This window comes from Myotis lucifugus, unplaced genomic scaffold, assembly GCF_000147115.1.
Source record: "Myotis lucifugus unplaced genomic scaffold, Myoluc2.0 scaffold_5, whole genome shotgun sequence".
In the NCBI taxonomy this organism is placed as follows: Eukaryota; Metazoa; Chordata; class Mammalia; order Chiroptera; family Vespertilionidae; genus Myotis; species Myotis lucifugus.
The window spans coordinates 929,756-948,686 of NW_005871053.1; the positions used below are offsets into that span (position 1 = coordinate 929,756).

At 53.9% G+C, this 18,931-nt stretch overlaps 2 protein-coding genes across 2 annotated transcripts in view; one reads left to right on the forward strand and one right to left on the reverse strand.

The window, feature by feature from the left end:
• Window positions 1-18,931, reverse strand: part of KIF1A (kinesin family member 1A) — a 100,400-nt gene that overhangs the window by 70,617 nt on the left and 10,852 nt on the right.
• AGXT (alanine-glyoxylate aminotransferase) overlaps window positions 14,835-18,931 on the forward strand; it is a 12,150-nt gene continuing 8,053 nt past the window's right edge. Inside the window, exons 1-4 of the mRNA XM_006082998.3 lie at window positions 14,835-16,541; window positions 16,633-16,825; window positions 17,999-18,063; window positions 18,594-18,694. Of these exons, the coding sequence (XP_006083060.1) occupies window positions 16,311-16,541; window positions 16,633-16,825; window positions 17,999-18,063; window positions 18,594-18,694 (590 nt within the window). The 5' untranslated portion in view covers window positions 14,835-16,310. The remainder of the gene's footprint in view (window positions 16,542-16,632; window positions 16,826-17,998; window positions 18,064-18,593; window positions 18,695-18,931) is intronic.

Sequence of the window (18,931 nt, forward strand, 5' to 3'; positions counted from 1 at the left end):
CTCCAAAGACCCTAGACAGCGCCTCCCTTTTTCTATTTCCTGGAACCACCTAAAAGAGAAATTATTTTTCCTCCAAACTTTTGATAGAAAAAAACTATCTGGGCCCCTGGGGGTGGGATGTAGGGGGGGGTCTTTATTATTTCCATTTCTATCATACTTATTGAACCGGACAAGTCCTCTGAGCCAAAATTGTCATTTTACATGTTTCTAAGAATTAATCTATTTCACTGAGGTTTTAAAATTACTAGATATTTATTCTTTTTAAAAAAAATTGTTTTATTGCTTAAAGTATTACAAAGAGTAGTACATGTCTACTTTTTTTTTCTCCCCTCGACCTTCCCCTGGCCTCCCCTACCCCCCAGTGTCTTGTGTCCATTGGTTATGCTTATGTGCATGCATACAAGTCCTTCGGTTGATCTCTTACCCACCCACCCCCCACTAGATGTTTATTCTTACTTATTGTTTCTGTACTAGCATATTGTGTCTGTACTTATTTTGCATTCTGGATTTTACTTATTTGCATTTTTCTTTTTTAATATTTTATAACATTCTCAAAGGACCAAATTTTAGTTTTGTTAATGTCCTCATCTTTCCCTTTATCTCATTTAGTTCTGTACTTATCTATACTTTTCTACTGTCTAGGTTCTTTGGATTTGGTCTATTGCTCGCACGTGAGCTAAATGCTTAGCTCATTCATTTTTAAACCTTCTGGTTTTCTGATCTATTTAAAGCTACAAAATTCCTTCTACATCACTACCTTAGTTGACTCTCACAAATTTGTACATACAATGCTTTCATTATCATTCAGATCTAAATATTTCTTAATGTCCCTGATAATCTCCTTTTAAACCCATGGGTTATTTAACAATGTTATTTACAATAGAATTTCTTTTATTATAATCTTTTGTTACCAATTTCTAATTTAATTGCATTATTGTTTAAGAGCAAGGCCTGTGTTTAATCAGGATCCTAGCAGAAAGCAGATGGCATGTTCAAGCTGGGTAATTTGAGAAGTGTTTGATAAGGGTGACCATTTACAAAGGGGTGGGTAGGAGGTAGGGAAACCCCAGGCTGCGAGGGCTGAGGGAGAAGAGGGTGTGGCCCCTGGTAGGAGCAGAGGCCTCAGCTGAGGATGCAGCCAGCCTGGAGGGTGTGGGCAACAAATCCCTGGACCTCACTCGCCCTCCTTGCAGGGTTGGGTAGTGCTCCCTTGGGCTGGGCCAGCTGGAGGACAGGCACCCACTGACCAGGCCCATTTAGGGCCTTCCTCGGGCAAAGGGGCCTTAGACAAACAAACCGAGCTCAGCAGCTCTGTCTGCATGGAATTTCACCTCGGGAATTTATCGAGGCTTCTCTGGGGCCTAACACATGGTCTGTTTCTGTAAATATTCTACATCTCTGTTTGATGGACATAGAGGCCTATGCGTATTTAACCCTTTGTAAGCGAATATAGACGCTTTAAAATCACTTTTCGTGAGAATTTTCAACTGAAAATATTCAAGAACATCTGAATTGTGAGTAATATATTTATTTTTATAATATTCATTGCAAGTTGATTTTTTAAATTAAATTCAAAATATCGTGGCGTGTGGGGATGGTTTCCATTTTGGATGCATGGCAGTTAACTGGTTAGTAGTTCAGGACTTACAGATTCTGCTCATTTTTGTCTGCTTGAGTTATTAAATAGTTATTTTTTTAAATTAAAATCTCCAATTAAAAGTGTTGAAATAGCCCTAGCCGGTTTGGCTCAGTGGCTAGCGTAGGCCTGTGGACTGAAGGGTGTGGGGTTAGATTCTAGCCAAGGGCACACGCCTGGGTTGCAGAGTCGATCCCCAGTAGGGGGCGTGCAGGAGGCAGCCAATCAATGATTCTCTCTCATCATGGATGTTTCTATCTCTCCCTCTCCCTTCCCCTCCGAAATCAATAAATATATATATTTTACAAAAAGTGTTGAAATATCTCCTTCTCCCTGCAACTCTGACAGATGAGATGTGCTGCTCACTGAGGCGTCGTCTTACGTGTCAGAATGACTCTGAGGAGTGTGACCCCTTTCATTAGCAGGCTGTGGTGGCCTTCTTTGTTGTTGTTTTTTTCTATTTTTACTTTTTTGTCTCAAATTTGAATGTCATATATTATGGTGTCAACCCAGTTTCCTCTGGTTCATTACTTGTCTGGTATGTCTTTTGCCAACATTTTTGTTCTAAACTTTGTATCTTTTAGGCAATCCATTGTTGAAATTTTTAAATCTAATCTACGTATACCTCTTAATTGGAATTTAATTTACTTACAGTTTTAGTAATTACTGTTATATCAAGAATCAGTTTTGCCATCTTATTAAACATTTACACTCGCTGTGTAACTTTTCCTATTTCTTTCTCACTGAGCATGGTGAGTTTTCTTCTACTGACTTCCTTTTATTATTTCTATTGTGTGGCCACTGCCCTTGATTTAGACCCTTTTGCTTTGTTAGCCCTGTGTACCCCTCTAGTTATGTCTTCCCTTAATAGTCAAGTATTTTAGCTGTTGATATTGTCCAGAATTGTAGCTCTGAGTTATTGTGGATATGATATTTTTCTTTGCTTTTGTTTAAGACAATTAATTCGCATCCCAAGATGCTTGGTAATCCTGATGTTCCATACCTCTTGGAGCTTCTTCTGCATTTGTGCTACTTATGAAATACAAAGTATTATTAATGAGAGTCTTGGGGTTGAGAAACATTCTAAAGCCTGATATTCCTGAGGATACTTTAATTATACTTTCAATTTGGCTGGATGTAAAATTCTAGGTGCAAAGTTTGTTTCCTTCAATACTTTGAAAAATATTACTTTGTGGTCTCCTTGTTTTCTGTTGAGAAGTCCAGCATCCATCCGTTCTTGTGCCATGTTCTTTCTCCCAGGATGTTTCTAGAACTTTCTAACATGTTGGATTTCTCTGTATCTCTCCAATTTCAGTCTGTGAGTCCTTTCAGTCTGAGTTTGTTTATTTTTCTTCAATTCTGGAAAATTTATCTCCTCTATTGTTTTTCAAATATTTGCTCTTCCCTGTTGCAATATCTTCCTCCTTTTGGGACTCCTAGCTTCTGCACCTGGCCCTTCTGTCCTCTGTGGCTCTCGCTCTTCTCTTTATTCTTTCTAACCCTATCCCACCATCGCCTTCTGGTGTTGATAGGAGTCAGTGCCCACTCCCCCCCACCCCCCAATCAAAATATCTGGACTGACAGTCTTCACACTGTAGCCCTTACAACAGCACCCCCTATGTTCTTCCAACCCACTGTCAACAACAAAAATTCAATAGTAAAGTTAAAGATCAATCTGACCTTATTCAACAATTCATGAATCGGGCAGTGTCCCATTTGGCAAGTAGAGAGACCTCCTCTGAGCTGCAAAAAGGAGAGGTTTTTATAGACAGGAAGGGGGTGGGGGAATTTCTGTTGAAGAGTGGATAGTCTCAGTTTTCTGCCACCGTCCTTTGGGGAACAGAAGGGGTTTGGGGGATGGCCTCACTGGTGCTGACCAGGAAATCCCAGGCTGACTGTTAAATTGCTGGGAGAGGCTGCAACTGCAGATGGGTTAGGTGTTCAGTCAGTTTGGTGATGTGGATGCAGCACAAGTGACTCCATTTGGGTCCTGTTGCCTCTTTACCACCATGTTCTGATTCTGTCCTCTAAGACACGAGTCAGCATCTCCTTTCAGCTGTGTGCTCCACCCCGCACATCCCGACTCCTCTGGTTTGAAAATGTCCACTCGGGTCACATTTCAAATGTATCCTGTGAGCTTATAACGGGCAAGTCAAGAGCTCACTCCTCTCTGGACCCCCAAACAGCTTCTGGAAAGAACACTGGTAAATTTGATGAGTTCAGAACTGAGTCAAGGAGTCTCCTCGCTTCTGGCTGGAGCAGCTGCCCTTCTTTCTACCCACAAACAGGTCTTCAGAAAATGATCAAACCCATGTTTCAGAAATGTCCACACCACCACCAACCACTCTTTCACCTCCTTCCAGTGTGGAGAGGAGGCCACACTGAGACTGGGTTTAGGGGGGCGGCTGGGGGGTGCGGGGGGGCGCAGTAAAGGAGAAGCCACCCACGGCTTGCAATTTAAATACATTAAAATGATTCCACACCATGACTAAGTTCTTCTCAGAGATGCAAGGGTGGTTCAATATTGGAGACTGTGTATAGTAAGTCACAGGATAAAAAGAAATGGTATGATTTCAACAGATGCTGCAAAGGCGTTTGGCCGATGGCTCCTGCAGGGTCTTAGCGGATGCGTCCAGTCAAGGGGCAGCCAGGACCAGAGCCCAGCTTCAGTCTCAGCTGAGTGACACTGGGTAAGTTCATTACTGCTCTGCCTGTCACCTCTTCTGAAGGCAGAATAAGGACAGTGCCCACCCCATAGAGCAGTGCTGAGGATTCGCAGGTGGAGTGCTGGGACCAGGGTTGGGCACACAGCAAACCTATACAATGGTAGCTGTAATGGGGACACAACAGAAGGGTCCCATTATGATTAAGGACGTGCATGCCACCTCCGTTTTGCTTAGTAGGATTAGCATTTGCCATTACAAATAAGAAAAATTAGAAAGTAAAAATATCGGCAAGGAAGAAACAAAATTATCATTATTGATAGATGAAGTGATGGTCGACCCAGAAAACTTAAGGGATCACTGAAAAGCTATGGGAAACGATGTTAGGGCAGGTAGGAAAAATTATCACCAAGAAGGCAACAGTTTCCATAAAAGCAAACAATAACCAGTTAGAGCCTGTAATGGAGGAGTCCAATCACAATAGCAGTGAGAAAGGTAAAATGCCCAGCGTTACGAGAAATATGCAGGTCTGCGGAGCTGGGTGGGAGACCTGTGGGAGTCCAGGTGGATGGCCTTGGGGTGTGAAAGAGGCTGCCCAGCCTCAGTCCCGGCCAGCAGTCTGCAGCCTCACCCCCACCAGGAACCACCAGGCCCCGGCTCCTCTGCTGGTGCCCACCGCCAAGGCTGGGATCTCCCTGTCTGGACCACCTGCTGAATACTGGGCCGGCCCCACCAGAGACCAGGCCCCTGGAGGCCATGCCTGGTTGCCGTAGCAACCCGTAGTAGTCAAGTTCCAGCCCCTTGTTGCCTGGCAACGTCGCTGCCATAGCAACGGTGGGGCGTGTCCAGCCTGGTGTCTGACTGGGAGAGCTGCTTTCAGGTCCAGAGTCCTGAGCTTGAAGTAGGGCCAAGCTCGAGCAGCATGGTGTGGGGTTCCATATCCATTGCTGGAAGGTCCTTAGGGATCTGAAGCTGCATTTTACATATGGGGAAATTGAGGCCAAGATGGGGAAAATGAAGGAAAGGACTTGCTCCAAGCCAATGTGTTGGTGTCCAGGCGGGATCCTGCTGGCCCAGCCAGGATCCTATTCTCCCCAACTTTGCTCAGCCGGCTAAGCAGGTCCAGGCCCCAAGAGTGGCCTGTGCAGGACAGTTTCCCTGATCTGGACTCTGGATCCTTTTGGCCACTTGGTCCCTGTGGGTTCTCCAGGCGTGTCCTCCCAGCTGCACCCCTGCAGGCCTTGCCCACTCTGTAGTCACACTTTCTCTTCAGCTTTGTGGCCTTTCCCTAAAACAGAATTCCCATCCCCCCAAGCCCTATTGGGATGCCTCCTCCATGCAGCCTTCCTGCTTTCACCTCTGTTTGGAATGCTCCCATCCTCTAAGTTCTCATTTGTTCCATCCTGTGAGAGGCTCAGGTCATGTTTAAAGTGGGGACGATGCCCTCCTTGGGGTTTGAGAAAGGTAGAACAAGTGAACCAACAGGCAGTGTGTGAATTGTCTGAGAACCAGGCTGTCTGGCCGCAGTCCTGGACAGGAGGGAGGGTGTGGCACAAACTCCCAACTGGTAGGCCAACATGTGTGCAGAGCACTTAGGAACCTCCGCAATGGTGTGGACGGGTTTCCTGCATAACATGGGGCTGGTAAGATGAGGTGGACACCATACACCACACATGGGTCTGAATGCAGGGAAGGTGGCCCAGCAGAGCCCCCGTCACTGGCCCAGCATGTGGGTGGGGTTCAGATCCAGGAGCTGGCCAGAGACTCAAGTTGGAGGGCTGGGACTCTCCACCCGCTGACCAGAGGGCAGCCTGAGTCTGGGCAGACCTGGGCAGAGCTGAGCTGACCGGAGGCTTCAGCTGGACAGGCCACATTGGAACACCGGCACCTGCTCCTGGTTGGCAGCAGCACCGGGGCCTCCCCGGCATCTGCGGCGTGATGCAGAGTTTGCAAAGTGCTTACTTTTGAGCAACTGAGCTCGATTCACTCACACCCTCTTGCGTAGGGAGGCACAATGATCACCCCATTTTACGAATGAAGAAACCAAAGCTGAGAGAGTTGAAAAGACCCCTGACATTCAGAGGGTGCCTGAGGTCAGTCTAAGCCAGACCCCTGGCTGAACACTCCACGACTCCAGTAGCTTCTCAGGGCCCAGAGCAGCAGGGCAGGGGGCCAGGCAGGGGGCTAGGCAGACATTGGGGACGGTGGGAAGCAGGCTCCAGGTGGTTGGCCCACCCAGGCTTCAATCGGGGGCTCATCCCCTGTAGAGTGGGCAGGGCTGGGGATCCTGCCCCTCCACAATTCCTCATCTCACCTCACTGAGAGTAACACAGGAGGCAGTTTCATGGAGTGACATAGCCTGTGGGAGCGAGGCATTGCTGGGTCCCAGACTCGGAAACCCAAAGCGATGGGTGGGACAGAACAGAGCTGGGAGACCCTCCCCCCTCCCCACCCCCTACCCCCACCCCCAGCGAGGAGTGGAGATTGGCAAGGCCCAGAGTGAATGGACCCTGGGCTTCTAGTGTGGGGGCCCACAGGGACCTGCACCGCGTTGGGCTCAGGCGATGGTACGCTAGGTGGCTGGCTGCTGACTCAGTGTCTGGCCAGCAGCAGCTGGCAGCCGGGTGGCTGGGCTGGGGCCAGAGCCCATTGTGGGGCCCCGTGTCCACAGAGCAGCTGCTTCCAGCAGCCCCTTAGTGACCCAGACCAGAAGGAAATGCTGACTCTTTAAAAGTCAGTGATGTCCCCAACACACGCCCCTCTGCTTCCCCCCTCCTGGCCCCTCAGTGGTTCCCTTCCTCTGGGCATCCTCAGAGACCCTACAAGCTCTGAGCTGTGTCAGGGTGCAGGGGATGGCAAGAGCTGTTCCTCTCTGTGGGCCACTGTGTTGTTTGTTAGGTGTGGCTAATAAATCAGGACACCCAGCACCTATCTGAGCTGGGTCCAGGTGGAGGGAGCAGGCTGGGGGCTCCTTGGACATGGCTCTATTGTGAGCCTGCACGTAAGGCAGGGGAGGGGCAGGGTCTAGAGAAGGTGCCCTGGAGTGGGACACCTGGGGGCATCCAACACACTGCTAAGTGGCTCAGGGTGATGGACTGCGTGGACACAGTCCTGCCCAGGGCAAGTTTTCAGTCTTACTGAGGACAGACACTTCCACAAGAACTTACAGCCAAGCGGGGGAGGTGGTACATGCCAGTGACCCAGGAGTGTGCAGGCAGGACCCCCCTTATCCTGACTCCCCAACTCCCGCAGTCAGCCTCGGTCCTCTCTGCCCCAGGCTCCCTCCTGTGCTCTCCAGGACAGACACCCAGTGCCACTAACACCTGGGCTCACCCTCCCTCTGGGGGTCTGGAGCCCCGCCCACCATGAGAAAACTGCCAGTCAGCCAGCGAAGTCCCTGTGGCTGCCCCACTAGAGAATAACAACCAGCTCCCTGCCCAAACCCTCACTGAGAACACGTGGGCCCTTCTCCAAAGCCCAGAGTGTCGACATAATTTTAATCAGGCCTGGAGCCCCCTGGAATCTCAATACATTATCTAAGGAAGGAACTGTGCTTGTCATCTTCTCAGAGCCCAGGTAATAAAAGAGGAAGTGAGCAGAAAAGCATAGTCCAGGGGAAATGTAACGCCGAAAAAATTAAACAACTTACTGAGTTAAATGAGGGAATGAGACCAGAATTGCACTCTATTTATGAGTGAGAGTGAGAATGATCTACAAAAACCACTGGGATGTGGCCATTGGGCCAAGAGAGGGAAGATCAAGTCTTAAATGCATTGGTAGAAGAATCCACAAAAGACTGAAAATGATTGGCGTATACATCCAACCTCAGAATTCAGATAGTGAGTAACAGCAACAACAAAATTCAGCAGAAAGTAAAGGAAAGAAATTCAGGCAAAACCTGAAGTTAGGAAATAAAAAACAAAATTAGACTTAGGGAGCCCTGCCAATGTGTCTCAGTGGTTGAGTGTCGACCTATGAACCAGGAGATCACAGTTCAATTCCTGGTCAGGGCACATGCCCAAGTTGTGGCCTGATCCCCAGTGGGGGGTATGTAGGAAGCAGATAATCAATGACTCTCTCTCATCATTGATGCTTCTATCTCCCTCTCCCTTCCTCTCTGAAATCAATAAAAATATTTTTTTAAAAATTAACTTCAGGGAATAAAAAGGGATTGGTTCTTTGATAATAAGAAGAGGATATAACTATAGAAACAAATATTTTAGTGTAAATATATAAAAAGTGAAAATCTAAATAAAATCGATAATTTTCTAAAAATATATTATCGAGGTTTTTTTCACAAGATGTTAAAGCTGAATGGTTGTATCCCCCCAAAATTCTTATGTTGAAGTCCTAACCCCCTGTGTGATGTGTGAGGAGGTGGGGCCTCTAGAGACGATGATAGGTCGTGAGGGTGAAGCCCTGGTGAATGGGGTTGGGGACCCCACAGAGCTCTGTCACACCTTCCAACACAGAGGACACGGGAAGGAGGTGCCCCCTATGGCCCAGGAAGCGGGTCCTCACCAAACAGAATCTGCAGGCACCTTCATCTTGGACTTTCAGACTTGAGACAGAGAAATTTCTGGAGTTTATAAGCCACCTCATTGGTGGTATTCTGTTAGAGCAGCCCAAACAGACTAAGACACAAGGAGAGAGAAAACCCCAATGGCTCAGTAACAAAAGTGAGGGTGGGGTGGCAGGGAGAGGGCGGGGTTGATGAACGGCTCGGTGTGTGCATCTGTGTGTGTGTCTGCACATGTGTGCATGTGTGCATGTGTGCATGTGTGCATGTGTGCATGTGATGTGTATGCATTTGATCCATCCTTTGGGAGAACTTCTCTTGAACCATGCAGTTTCCTGTGGGTGCTGTAAAACGCATCATAAACGTGGTGGCTTAAAACACAGACATTTATTCTCTGGCGGTTTTGGAGGCCACAGTCCAGCAGTTCCACTGGACCAAAATCCAGGTGTCAGAGTGGCAGGGTCCTTCCAGAGGGCCCAGGGGGAGACCCTGCCCCTCCTCTCTCAGCTTCGGGAGCTACAGTCCACCATCTGCAAAGCCAGCAGAGCAGCATCCCTAAGTCTCTGCTTTCATCATCACATTGTTTTCTGCCTGAGCCTCAGGGGCACACTGAGTCAGGCTGTGCAGACACCTGGCCTGGACGGTGTGAAGTGGATGCCATGGGCAGTGGGACGGAGGACCCCCACCTGGAGCAACTGAGTTTGCAAAGGCGTCAGTTTCTATTCCACGAAAGTGTGGGCAGGCTCCCTCCTCATTTATCAGACTCAGCGGCTGTGGCCATCCACTGCATGGACGTCCCATAATTAACTGTCGTGCATCTGTCTGTCACCTACTGCACACGGTGGCCAGGACCCCCTCCCACGTGAGGCTCTTTGGTGAGACCCGCAGGCTAAGTGCCTGGACGCAGAATATTTGGACTCAGGTCATTCACCTCCACGTGCGTTGGTGTCCGTTTCTTCCTTTCTGTTTTCCCCCCAAATTTGTGTTTCTCTCTGCACAATGATGTGCTTGTTATTTTCCTAAGGAATCAATTGCTTGGGCCTCTTTGTACAGACAGAACTGAGAGTGAATCCCTGGCTCTGGCCAGGCTGATCTCTGTGGGCAGGAGCGCCCTCGAGGGTCTTCGGTTCTGCTTTGCTCCCAGAAAACGCAGCTCAGGGGATTCATTCCGACACGGAGGTCAGAAGATGACAGTGCAAAACAAAATTGGCAGCGAAGGTGGCTGAAATTAAATCTTTTCTTAGATCTTGGCAGAAAGAGGCTGACCTTGGAGGAAGGAGTTTGGGGATCAATGTCTTCCTCGTTTGTTTTCCCAGAGGGCGTGTGAGGAGCCAGGAGGCTAGTCCAAGCCCGGATGATGCTGCTGTTTGCTGAGGTTTCACCAGGAATGAGTGTGGGGCTCGGGGTCCTGCAGGCTGACCACCACGAGCATCGCTTCCTGGGGTGAATTCAGGCCCCTCATGATCTGGCCATGAAGATGGGTGAAATAATGGGGGGCATGTGGAGGGGCTCCCAGGGAAAGGCTGAGCAGAGGCAGGGGTTCACCCTGGAATCTGGAGACCAAGGCTCGGTCTGAGCGGCCCTGGTGGGGAAGAGTGAGCTCCCCCAGCCTTGTCAGTATGGATGAGACCCCAGGGATCGCTTGGTCTCAGCCATACTCCAGAACTAGTGAAGAAATGATAGGAAAGGTTAGGGGGGTGCCCCTGGAGAGGTAAGTTTTCTGAGAAAGCCCAAACACCAGGCCCCTGCCTGGCCCAGGCTCCCTCCTCTGGAGGATCAGGGCCCTGGCCAGCAGGAGTGGAGCTACAGGCCTGCCCACCTCCCAGGAACATCGCACCTGGGGCTGAGGCCAGGGGACCCCAACACACCACTGACACCCATCAGCATGTGACACAGCAGCCAGTGTCTGGGTGAAGATGGGCCCAGGGGGTCACTCCAGGCCCCCTTCCACTCCAGGCCAGCTTGGCCAGCCTCTCCTCCCCGTGTTCTTCCCCATGGTAAATGGGGTGCCTTGGGCAGGTCACGCCCTGCTCTGTGCCTCAGTTTCCTTGTCTGTAAAAAGGGGACTAAAAGGATTGCCTTCCTGAGAGGGTGCGAGGACTGGCTGAGTTCAGTTCTGTGAAGTGTCAAAGACAGGACCGGGGAGGGGCACGCAGAAGACCCCTCCCACCCTCCCCTGCGCTTTTGGTTTCAGCCCTTCCCAGGTGGATCTGGCAGAGGCGGGGGCCCCCTGGGACCTGTGATCCTGGCTGGGCATTGAGGAGCTGCCCCCTGGGTCCCCACGTCTCCCCAGCCTCCCCTGCAGCCTCCTGGGCCATATCTGGAGTCTGGGGAGTTCAGCAGCCCGACAGTGATGGCCTCCCAGAGGGCAGGTGGAGGGGACAGGTCAGCAGGAGACCCTCGACCTCAGACACCCCTCCAGCCACACCAGGTCTGGGGGGGAGGGGGCAGGGGCAGCACAGAGGGATGTGCAGACACTCCCGGGCCCCCCGCCAGGGCAGAGCAGGGCAGAGGCAAGGGAACAAGGAGGGCTGGGAGGGCCGCCCCGGCTTCCAGCACAGCTGGCTGAAGGTCTGAGCTTGGGACTTGGCAGAGAAACCCAGGGGAGGTCTGTCCTGGGAGGGGAGTCTCCTGACCTAGGATGACCCTTCTCGGAGCACCTTCACCTTTCCCACCCGGGGAAGGGACCCTCCTGCCCTGCTCCCTTCGTCCTGTCCCCTCTGCCCAGAGGCTCCTAGGGTGGGGGAGAGTGGGAGAGATTCGAGGAGAGGAGGCTGGCCAGGTGGCAGGGGCCTTGGGCAGCGAAAAGGCCTGCAGACCCAGGGCTGTCCGTGCCGTGGGGGTTTGTATAAATGCAGTGTCTTGGGCCCAACCCAGCTGCCTGAGCCAGAATGTGTTTTCAAAAAGCTTCCTGGGGTGTGTGTCCACTAAAGTACTATCACCCATGAAAAGAGACCTCGCCCTGGCTGGGTGGCTTTGTTGGTTGGAGCATCATTGATTCTTGGTCAAGGCACAAACCTAAGTTCCTCTCTCTCCCCATCCCTCTCCCCTCCTCCCTCCCTTCCACTCTCTCTCTAGAAATCAATGGAAAAAATAAAAACTCTGGCAAATTAGACAAGTGAAAGTGAGGGCCAGGCAGCTGCTGACAGATGTCGGTGCAGTAAGGCTGGCAGAGACGGAGCTGAAGGCTCCTCGTGCTCCACAGTGTGTCTGGAGAACGTGCGTTACTCACATTGCAGACATTTTAAAACTGTGATTATCATCTGTCACTGCCTCTGCATGTCTCACAGACTCGGCCACAAGAGGTCACTGTCGTGTTGCTCACACCAGAGCACAGCCAGCTCCAAGTCTATGGTGCTGGTCGGTGGGTACCCAGCCACGTTCTGGGCGTCCTGCACCCCCCTGGACCATCTGCAGAGTTTGCACTCCAACCCTGATTCTGGCTGGGATCAGGTAGCCTGCCACCCCCGCCCCATGGGGACAACCAGCCTGCCCCCTTTGCCTTCCAGAAGCAGCAGAAAGCTGCATTTACGGGAAGACGGGAAGCTCAGTGTTGCTATGCCCCATGGCGCCAGCACGTAGTCCCCTCACCTTCTCTGTCAAGAGTGGGGCCCAAGCACAGGCTATTGAAGTCCGGTGACCTGGGACCCGAGGCCCACCCCCCTTAGAGCCTCCCTGTGCTTGGAACTTGGCCTCCTGGGGCTCCCTGCCTGCAAGAAATGCAACTTCTCGGACCCGGCTTCATCCTGTGAGTCGGAATCTGGGGATTCTGATGCATCTAGGCACTGGGGGTCACCCAGGAGGAGGCACCTCCCTTTCCTTGCCAACTCGGCTTTCCTGGCCGTGATCGCTCCTGCTGTCGGTGGTGCAGTCTGTGGTTCCGAGGGCCTCCAACAGACTTTCCACGCTCCCAACTGTGCCCGGCTCCTGGGCCTGGCCCACTCTGCACCCCCAGCCGCACCCAGTTACCCTTCCTCCATGTCAGGTCTTGGCTCAGAAAGCCTTCCCGCCTGCCTGCTCCCACCCCGGGTGCTCTGGCACTGCCTGTCCACCTTGGGCAGCTGCCTCTCCTGGGCCGCATGCGGAGCCGTGAGCTGTGAGTCTTCTCACCACCTTACTCAAAATCATCTCTTCTCACAAATGATGGTGAGCAAAGAAAAGCATGAATCAATGAAGCCAGAAGAAAGCCTCTGCTGGGATGGGGGAGCAACGAGGCTGCAGCTGGTCGCACAGGGCCAGAAACGTGGCCTCATCATGGAGGGGGAGTGCTAACGGGAGACACTCGGCTTCCCGAGTTTTAACAAGTCATTCGTGCATAATGTTCAGGGTCCCCAAGACTACCCCCAGGCTTCTGGGAAGACTGTAGGACTCAGGCTGAGGCTGCAGGCTCCAGGCCAACCCCTCCCCATCTGGGACACAGGGGCTGTCTCTCTGTGAGGGCCTCTAAGCGCCTCCTCCGGCCTAGATGTCACAACAGGCTGGCTTTCGCTGTAGATGAAATACAACCTCCTTGGAGACACCCAGCAGCATCAGGCAGCTGGCGGAGGGGCCAGAAAGCAGTGTTACCAGCAGAGGAGGTCACAGTCCGCCTAGAGCGCCCAGGGGCAGGTGGCACACATCTGCCGTCCTAACACCACTCGGGTGCGGCAGGTTGCAGACCCATAGACTAAAGCAACTTCTTGCACTTTTCACATCAGTTAGGGAAAACCAGAAGTTAAATTTAAAAAAAAGAAAAAGACAAGAAACAAACTCCTTCATAGCACAGTGTGGCAGGCAGCAGCCTGTGGGTTCCGCCACTGTCTGGAGAGCTAAGACACCTCTGGGTCCCCGGGGAGCAGGGCCTGGGAGGCCTGCCGTGGGGAAGGCGAGGCAGAGTGGGCACCAGGTTCTGGTCTAGACTTCACGCTACTCCCAGACCTCCCTCCCGGGGCTGCTGGCCCAGGGCCCTGGCAAGGCAGGGTGGGTGGGCTGGCTGATCCTCACAGAGCTGAGTAGAGTCGCTGCTCCCAGGGTAGGTGCTGCCTCTGGCCTTGGTATTGAGGCTGGAACTACCCAGTTCACCTGGCCCTTATCTCCAGGACTCAGGAGGCGGAGGTCTGGTACCTGCCCTGCTGTTCACTGTCCTCAGTGGCTCCACAGCTTCCAATCCGCTCTTGGCCTGAGGAAACACCTCTTTTGATTGCAACAGCTCCCCTCCAGGTTACATTAGCAAAGGACCGCCTGTTTTCGCACAAAACATACACACCTCCCCGGCTTCCCCAGGGCCCAGGCTCCCTGGCCTCTCACGTGGAGTCCTGCCCAAGGGAACAGGCAGTGTGACTAGTGTGGCATGTGGCAGAAGGACGGTGAACTTACTCCAGGAGGTCAGGAGGCTTTGGCTAGAAGTAAGTGACAAAGATTTAGTCAAGGGTCTTAAGGTTTGCAAACTGGAAGCACTAGGAGGCAACACCCAGAGAGTTTTGAGGAGAAAGCGAAGTCTGAGAGTTTGACACGAAAAAGCACATACTTCAGAAGAATCGGTCCTGCATTCTTAGCCCCGATTGGTCCAAGATGGTAATTGTCACATGTCTGGGGGGCTGGGCACTGGAACATCATCATTCAAAAGTCATTCAGGTGGTTAACCGAAGGCGTGATGTATGTCCAGGCCTTGACACAGGACAAGTGGATGTCCACCCAGGTACAGGTGCAGGACGGGAAAGTGCAAAAGTGGGAGTTCCCAGAGTCAGAACAGGAATAAGACTCCTCAGGCCCAGCCCACTTGATTTCAATAACTTAGCAGCTTGACCACGGTGACTCCCTTTTAGTTCTTACTCAGGGGCAGCTGAGGAGCTCTGGGCAGACGGGGAGCTTGGCCAAAGCAGAAGAGGGGTTGAGCAAAGACAGGGACAAGCATTCCAGGCTGAGGGAACAGCACATGCAAAGGCACAGATGCTTCTGCTAGACCTAGACTGGAGCGAAGAGGCAATGCCTGGGGGAGGGCAGGAGACAGAGGTGTCATGACTAGACTGGTCCAGGGGGAGGTGATACAGCAACCCAGGTGGGAGGGAGCCTGGGACCAGGGGGAAGGGGCATAGTCCTGTGGGCTGCAGACAAGGAGGCCAGAGCTGAGCTGAGGGAGGGTGGCCCTTGGGGAGGGTGGCGCCTTGCTCCCAGTGTATGCTTCTCTTCTGGCTGGAAGTGCATCAGCTGGAGCAGCCTGACTGGGTCCTGGCCCAGAGGGAACTCTGTAAGGGAGGGGGGAGGGGGATGGAGGAGTAGAGAGGGCGGGGGAGCTCACACCAGGCCACCCTGTGGAAGTGAAGGCCAGCATCACACACACCTGCCCTGGGCCAGCACAGACCACACCTTGGAGGCCCTCTTCCTATTTCCTCTATGTTTTTATTGACAGATAACCTCCTGCCCACCCGCAGGGCTGTAAGGTTCTCAGGCTGTGACTGACCAGCCAGGCTAAAACTGGTGGGGTCCCCATGCCCCCAGGATGTCACACAAACCCAGTCCCAGCAATGAGTGCTGAATGGAGAGGCTCTGCTGAGCTTGGGAGTAAGTCTCCCGCTGGGTCCCAGGGGGTGTGCAGCCTCCTCAGTCACCTGCAGAAGCCCTGAGGTCTCCTGGTTACTATGGCCCAGGGGGGCAGAGCCCTGAGCACAGAACTGCAGGAAGCCTGCCAGTTGCTCAGAGATCACAGGCCCAGCGCCTCCTTCACCAGGTCACAGGCAACACCGGGCCCCCTCTGGCTTCTGGGGACACCAGCGGCTCTGCTGGGAGCCCCCTTGGTGGGTCTGGCTCCTTCTGCAGGGAACCTGGACTTACATTTATTCTACCTGCCTGTTGACTCAGCAAGGAGAGGAGGCTCACCCCACCCCCTGCGTGTGCCCTTGGTTACATGTGTAAATGCCAACCCTCAGAGCTGTGGGCATGGAGAAGCAGAAGAAATACTTATTTCCAAAAGGCTCAGGAATGACCATGTCCTCAGTGTACGCGTGTATGTGCGTGTGTGTGTACATGTGTGCATACACATGTGTCTGAGCCAAATCTGGCCCATGGCTTGTTTGTAAATAAAAGTTTATTGCACACGGCCGCAGCTCGGTGGCTGCTCTGCACTCCAACAGCCTAGTCGAGTATTTGCAGCACAGACTGTAAGGCCTGCCAAACCTGAAATATTTTCTCTCCGGTCCTTTAATAAAAACTTTGGGATCCCCTGAGCCCCACATGAGCACTGGACTGGAGACCACCCCATGGCTGGGAGGAGCCTGAGAGAGGGTGCTGGGGGCGGAGGACGCCAGGTTCTGTTTTCCATTGACTGGTCTCTGAAGGCGCCTCCTCCCTGCCAGGGGTTCAACACCCCAGCTGTCAGGCCCTGACAGAAGGCTAAGCATTGACAAAGGGTCAGGTAACCACCACAAGCAGGCAGCGGGCAGCGGGCAGCGGGCGGAGCTGGAGGGGGAGCCCATCCACAGACCTCACCTCTGACACCGCCTGGGCCAGCCGGGAAATGCTCCGCACTCTGACCTCCGCCAGTGTGGCCCTGGGGCCCCGGGTGGCAGGCTGGGTGCGCACCATGGCCTCGCACCAGCTGCTGGTGACCCCCCCAGAGGCTCTGCTTAAGCCCCTGTCGGTGCCCAGCCGGCTCCTGCTGGGGCCCGGCCCCTCCAACCTGGCTCCACGCGTCCTGGCGGCCGGGGGACTGCAGATGATCGGCCACATGCACAAGGAGATGTACCAGGTGGGCTGTGGGGGCGGGTCAGTCCCTGAGCTGCCTCCTCACTGCGGGAGGGCCGGGAGCTGCGTCTGACCTGCACCCCTACCACCCTCAGATAATGGATGAGATCAAGCAAGGCATCCAGTACGTGTTCCAGACCAGGAACCGCCTCACGCTGGCCATCAGCGGCTCGGGGCACTCTGCCCTGGAGGCTGCCCTGCTCAACCTCCTGGAGCCTGGGGACTCCTTCCTGGTTGGGGCCAACGGCATTTGGGGACAGCGGGCAGTCGAGATCGGGGAGCGCATAGGTAAGGGATGGGGCAGAGGGTGGGGTTGTGGCCCCCACTCCACCCTTCCCCATCCTCCTGCCTCTGGCAGGATGCCTGGCAGCCCCCTCACCCCAGGTACCAACCTTGGCCCCTGCCCACCCCCTCTGTGGTCACTTTCTGGCCAGTCCAGGTGTCAGGATGCTTGAGGGTCCCATCTCCCTGGTCTCCCAGAGTTGGGGACAGCTGTTTGTGGAGCACCTGGGTGGCACTGCAGGGAATCCTCTGGTCTCAGCGCCCACAGCTGGCCGGGGTCCCCAGGGTCACCTCTGCTCGGCCTTAGGACAGGGTTTCAGAGGCTGAAGTCCCCCCCTCAAAAGTCTCAGAAACAAACTCTTTCTGTGAAGCCACAAAATGTGGAGGAATGGACAGCGTTTCACTCCCAGAGAAAAATATCTTGAGAGACAAAGCTCGGGAGCAGGAGTGAGCCCTGGGTTTAATGATTGATGGCGCATTTGGAAATCCTCCTGCACCGTCAGCTCCACACATGGCCGCACTCCGTCGGTTAATAGACAACTCTGAAAGCTCACGGGTTCCCAACCCCCCACCTGGTCCCCTTTAGAGCACACACTGGTTGGGCAGAGGCCAGGACCTCAGCACCCACAATCCAGTGGCTCTGGCTGCCCACCCCCAGGCTTGGGCTCTCCCCTGAGCCTTGCATGGTCCTGGGGCCTCCTCATCTCCTATGTATGGCTCTGGGGCTCGCTGTGCACGGGGATGCAAGGCTGGGAGAGAGGGAGCAGGACTAGGGCCTGTGTTCCGGGAGCCCCCCTCCCTCATCCTTTCCTTCCTTCCTTCATGCCTTCCTCTGCTGGGAAGGCACCGTCCACTGGCCTTGCACAAATGCTTGTTTATTTCCCGAGTGAGGAGTGCTGGGGATGCCCGGCCTGGCTGGACTGGGGGAAGGCCGCCTGAGGAAGGGACAGCACAGCTGAGCCAGGCACATTATTACCCTGCGCACCCCAAAACCTCAGCTGACGAAGAGCAGCCTCACTGAGCACGCCCCGCTTTCCTCTCCCATGCAGCAGCTGGGGCTGGGGTGGCAGGTCCCTGTCCTCATGTGGCCTGCTCAGCACAATGCTGTCCCCAACAGTGGCTCCTGCTCTGTGGGCTGGGGCAGGGGTGGCTCTCTGCTCACTGTGCTCCTGCCCCCAGGAGCCCGCACGCACGCAATGATCAAGGACCCTGGAGGCCACTACACAAAGCAGGAGGTGGAGGAGGTACGACCCTGGGGAGGGGAGGGGGCTGGTCAGCTGGGGGGGCTTGGGGCTGGGAGGCTGGGGCAGATGGCTGCCCAGCACCAGGTGACCCACAGGTGATACCTGGGAGCAGGTGGGAAGCCTGGTAGGTAGGGTTCCGCCTGGCAGGGAAACTGAGTCAGGAGCCCAGCCCTGTGGGCAGGGCCAGAGGGGATGGAGGCAAGAGCTGGGGAGCAGAACAGGCCCTGACACCCCAGGCCCTGAGCTGGGGACTCAGCTGACCTCACGAAAGTCCCAACAGACGGGTCAGAGGCTGAGGCCACTCTCCCTGGGTCTCTGGGAGGGAAGTCCCTCTCTTCCTGGAACAAACCTCCTCCCAGAGTCGAGATGCCGGCCCCCACGTCAGCACACGTGCAGATGAGGAGGGTGCGCCAACCAGGGGAGGACGGGAGTGCTTGGGACGCATCCTGCCCCACCTTCTCCAGGAGAAGTCCTGCCGGGGGCACTAGCTGGCACTGGCTCTGCCAAAGCTGTCACCTCTGTCCCCTCAGGGCCTGTCCCAGCACAAGCCGGTGCTGCTGTTCCTGACCCACGGGGAGTCCTCCAGCGGCGTGCTGCAGCCCCTGGATGGCTACGGGGAGCTCTGCCACAGGTGAGCCAGTCCCCGCAGGTGAGCCTGTCCCCTCAGGTGAAACTGTCCCCTCAGGTGAGACTGTCCCATACGTGAGCCTGTCCCCACAGGTGAGCCTGTCCTGTCCCCTCAGGGGAGCCTGTCCCCTCAGGTGAGACTGTCCCCCTCAGATGAGTCTGTCCCCCTCAGGTGAGCCTGTCCTCACGGGTGAGCCTGTCCCCACAGTGGAGACTGGCCCCAGACTGTCACCCTCATGAT